At 63.2% G+C, this 4,278-nt stretch overlaps 2 protein-coding genes across 2 annotated transcripts; one reads left to right on the top strand and one right to left on the bottom strand.

The window, feature by feature from the left end:
* Positions 1-243: 243 nt before the first annotated feature.
* VDAG_08964 (uncharacterized protein) lies at positions 244-1,227 on the bottom strand (the record flags this gene model as incomplete). Its single annotated transcript, XM_009656767.1, has 1 exon — positions 244-1,227. The coding sequence occupies one exon, from the start codon at positions 1,225-1,227 to the stop codon at positions 244-246; it is 984 nt and encodes a 327-aa protein (XP_009655062.1).
* Positions 1,228-1,981: 754 nt separating this feature from the next.
* Positions 1,982-4,225, top strand: VDAG_08963 (uncharacterized protein; the record flags this gene model as incomplete). The annotated part of the gene is made up of 3 exons (XM_009656766.1): positions 1,982-2,671; positions 2,727-2,975; positions 3,032-4,225. The coding sequence occupies 3 exons, from the start codon at positions 1,982-1,984 to the stop codon at positions 4,223-4,225; spliced, it is 2,133 nt and encodes a 710-aa protein (XP_009655061.1).
* Positions 4,226-4,278: the final 53 nt, after the last annotated feature.

Genomic DNA, 4,278 nt, shown 5'->3' with positions numbered 1-4,278 from the left:
TTCCGTTTGGGGGGTGGGGTTTTCTGTTGTCGGTGTGGCTTTCTCTTTTGATGATATCATGTCGCGTTTACTAGCATTGGGGTTAGGGGCCCATGGCGGAATAATTCACACGTACTACATGCCTCTGCCGGTGATGATTGATGATGATTGATACTGAGTAATGCCTCTGCACATGATGTTTGACAAGTACATATATAGCAAGTAGAAATAGGCACGGCCCCGTACAAGCAGGTCGAAACCGCCCTACAACACGACAACCTGCGGCGGGTTCCCGAGCTTGCCGCTGTTCCCCTTCATGAGCCCGGCGTTCACAAGCCACGTGCCGCCCGTGTTGCCGCCGGGCCCGAGCATCAAGACCTTGAAGACGACGGCGTGCAGCCCGTAGGCGGCGACCTTGAGGGCATCGACCCAGGCGCCGCTCGGCAGCAGATCGCGCAGGGGCCCGCCCCTGCGCGCGACGAGCGACTCGTAGGCGGCCTGCGCGCCGTCGTAGTGGGCGGCCTCGCGGCCGTGGCCAAAGTGCACGTGGCCGAAGACGTGCAGGCGCGGGCGCACGCGCCACAGCTCGGCCAGCAGCGCGGGACAGCCGAGGCGCAGGTCGCGGTGGGCAAAGGGCGGCGTGTGGGTGATGAGGACGTCCGTGTCGGCGGGGACGGCGCCCTGCCAGGGGGGCGCGGCGGCATCGTACTGAAAGGCAAAGTCGGCGGGCCCGCAGCGCGGAACGTCGGGGGCGCCGTAGAGGCGCAGGCGGCGGCCGCCGCGCGCGGCAAAGGTCAGCGTCAGGGCCTCGTGCTGGAGGTAGTGGACGCCCTTGAGGTCGAGGGGCGTGCGGAAGGTGCGGTCGGCGAGCGAGCGCGCGTTCGGGTCAAAGTAGGCGTCGTGGTTGCCGGCGACGAGCACCTTGTGCGTGTGCGGCTGGGCCGCGAGAAAGTCAATCTGCGCCTGCAGCGCCGCCGCCGTGCCTGGGGTGGAGAGGTCGCCGGCGTGGATGAGGAGGTCGCCCTCGGGCACGGGGTCGGCGGGGAAGAGGTCGTGCGTGTCGGCGAGACAGACGACGCGGATGGCATTGTGCGTTGGCGGGGCGTACGGGCGGCCGCGGAGCGTCAGCAGGAGGGCGTACAGGGCAGAGATGAGCGTCTGCAGTGGTGAGTCGAGGAAGGCATCGAGGGGCGTTTGAGGGTCGAATCTGCTGCGCCGGCGGAGGCCCAGCCTCTGAAGGATGGCCATCTGTGTCTTGTTCTCGCTGCGAGGAAGCGTGTCGATACAGTATCTGCGGATGGTACCTCGTGGATGGGGACGCCGATGAGTTGGCTGACAGCGAGCTGATGATGGTTGCCTTGGTGTTGAGGGGCTCTCGTATGACAGACGACAGACAGACACATGTCAAGGCGTGACGAAAGAGGGCCCAAGCTCCCTGGAAACAGGACCCAGCCACGCTTAGCTAAGACAGCGCCTCGACGCCCCACCAAGGTGGACCTGACAGGTGTGGCACCGTGACACCAAGGAGGACCAAGGGAAGGCAGAGCTCAGCGCAACAGGGGAGGGAAGCTGGGAAGCTACCCCCCTCCCCCTCCCCGCTTGCCGTCACATCATCGCCCCCACCCAGCGATCCGCGGCAGGGGCCATCCAGCTGAGCTTGTTTCCCGAAATGACGTTGACACGCAGCCAGAATCCGGACCCGTTTCACCAGCGAACCAGCGAAATCTGCCAACAACCGCAAGCTACCTCTACCTTACCTACTTTACCTCAAGCAACCTTGCCTCACGCAACCTTGGTCAGCCAGAGCTGCCTCGTCATTAGTTTTCTGTGCGCTGCCAAGCTTCCGGTGACTTTCTTTGCTGCTGCGAGACATTGCCGGCTCGTGCTTCGCGCTCCCTGGGGTGCACCATTCCAAAACTTCGTCCTCTCGCCTCACTCGACCTCTGCCCCTTAGCCCTCTCGTCCTTGCTCTCCCACCCTACTCTGCCGCCCACCGAACGAGATGGCCTCCCTCCAGAATCTCTATAGCAGCCGGAGTCTGCAGCCCGGCTACGGGTCGAACTACAACGTCGACTATGTCATCCACTACCAGATCCCCCAGACCGACCGCCATGAGGCCGAGGCCGCCTACGTCCGTCTCATCGAGGCCCTCGTCAACGTCGGTCTGACCACCGAGGTGCGCCCCGGCGACGCCGACGCCCTGCTTATTTTCGTCAAGATCGCCTCCGACAAGGTCTTGACCGACCAGATCTACCGCTCACGCCTCGGTGACTGGCTTCATGGCGCCCGTACCGTCGGCCCCGACCAGGAGCTCTCCGCTACCCTCAAGAGCGAACCCGTGACCGAGGCCGAGCGTCTGCGTCTCGTCTACCTCCTCATGACGAAGCCCCGCAACGAGGGCGGCGCCGGCATCACGCCCGGCACAGGCGCCTGGAAGCACGTCGCCGGCCTCTTCCCCTTGCACAACCACGACTTCAACCGCAAGCTCATCCAGAAGATGAGCACAAAGTACACCATTGACGACGACGACCTCGACGGCATCCGCAACACCTTTGGCGAGAACGTCGCCTTGTACTTCGCCTTCACCCAGTCCTACTTCACCTTTCTCGTCTTCCCCGCCCGCCGCCGGCTTCTCCGCCTGGCTGCTGCTCGGCCAGTTCTCGTGGTTCTACGCCCTCGCAAGCTGTCTGTGGTCGGTCGTCTTTTTCGAGTTCTGGAAAAGGAAGGAAATCGATCTGGCCGTCCAGTGGGGGGTCCGCGGCGTCTCCAAGATCCAGACCCCGCGCCCGCAGTTCGAGTTTGAGCACGAGGCCGAGGACCCCGTCACCGGCGAGCCCGTCAAGGTCTACTCGCCCTTCAGGCGCCTACAGACCCAGCTCCTGCAGATTCCCTTTGCCGTCGCCTGCATCCTGGTGCTGGGCACCCTCATCGTGACGTGCAACTCGCTCGAGATCTTCATCAACGAGGTCTACAACGGCCCATTCAAGCAATATCTGGTGCGTCTCTCACGTCTTGCATTCCCTCACGTACCAGCCTACTCCTCACGTACCAGCCTGCTCCTCACATGCCGGCCTGCTCCTCACGTGCCAGCCTGCGCCCTCTCCCTCACCCGACGGCTGACCCGTGCCAGGCCTTCCTTCCCACCGTCATCCTCGTCGTCATGACGCCCACCTTTAGCACTGTTCTGCTCAAGTTCGCCGAGCGCCTCACGCAGATGGAAAACTACGAGACGATCGACGCCCATCACGCCGCCCTCGTCCAGAAGCAGTTCGTCCTGAACTTCCTCACGTCGTACATGGCCCTGTTCTTCACGGCCTTCATCTACATCCCCTTTGGCAACCTGCTCCTGCCATACCTCGACTTTTGGCGTGCCGCGGCCCAAAAGATCGCCCCCGGCGACAAGTTCTCCACCCAGGAGTTCGTCATCAACCCGGCCCGCATCAGCAACCAGATGTTCTACTTCACCGTGACGGCCCAGGTCGTCAATTTCTTGACCGAGACTGTCCTCCCCTACGTCAAGCGCAAGGTCCTCGACGAGGCCAAGGAAGTTCAGGCCAAGATTTCGAGCAGCAGTGCCGGCCCCCAGGTCCCCGATGTTCCCGAGGAGGCTGACTTTCTCGCACGCGTCCGCAGCGAGGTTCTTCTGCCCACGTATAACGTGACGGACGATTACCGCGAGATGGTCATCCAGTTCGGCTACCTGTCGCTCTTCTCCGTCGCCTGGCCCCTGACGGCGTGCTGTTTCCTGATCAACAACTGGGTCGAGCTGCGGTCTGACGCCGTCAAGATTGCCATCAGCAGCAGGCGTCCCATCCCGTGGCGCGCCGACTCGATCGGCCCGTGGCTCGATGCGATTGGTTTCCTGTCGTGGCTCGGCACCCTGACCAGCGCCGGCATCGTCTCGCTGTGCAGCGGCAAGAACCCTGACGGGCCGGCCGGCGCGCGATCGGACATTAACGCCGTGGCTGTGCTCCTCAGCGTCTTTTTCGCCGAACACTTTTACCTCGTCGTGCAGATGGCCGTCCGCTTCGTCATGACCAAACTCGAGAGCCCCGGCCTGCAGAAGGAGCGCAAGGAGCGGTACCTCATGAAGAAGAGGCTTCTCGAGGAGAACCTGAACCAGGCTGTTGACGACAAGGCGGCGAACCCGGGCATCGCCAAGAGCGACAAGATCACGCGCGAGACGCTGGAGGACGAGGCCCGCAGGGCTTCGGTTCGTGGAAGTGGCGGTTCAGACGAGATGTGAGTCCATGGAACGCCCCGAGGACGGGCAGTGCTGACAAGCGAACAGGTTCTGGC

The sequence above is a fragment of the Verticillium dahliae genome, genomic scaffold (assembly GCF_000150675.1).
Source record: "Verticillium dahliae VdLs.17 supercont1.24 genomic scaffold, whole genome shotgun sequence".
NCBI classification, from domain to species: Eukaryota; Fungi; Ascomycota; class Sordariomycetes; order Glomerellales; family Plectosphaerellaceae; genus Verticillium; species Verticillium dahliae.
This window is presented reverse-complemented; position numbering and strand designations above follow the sequence as displayed.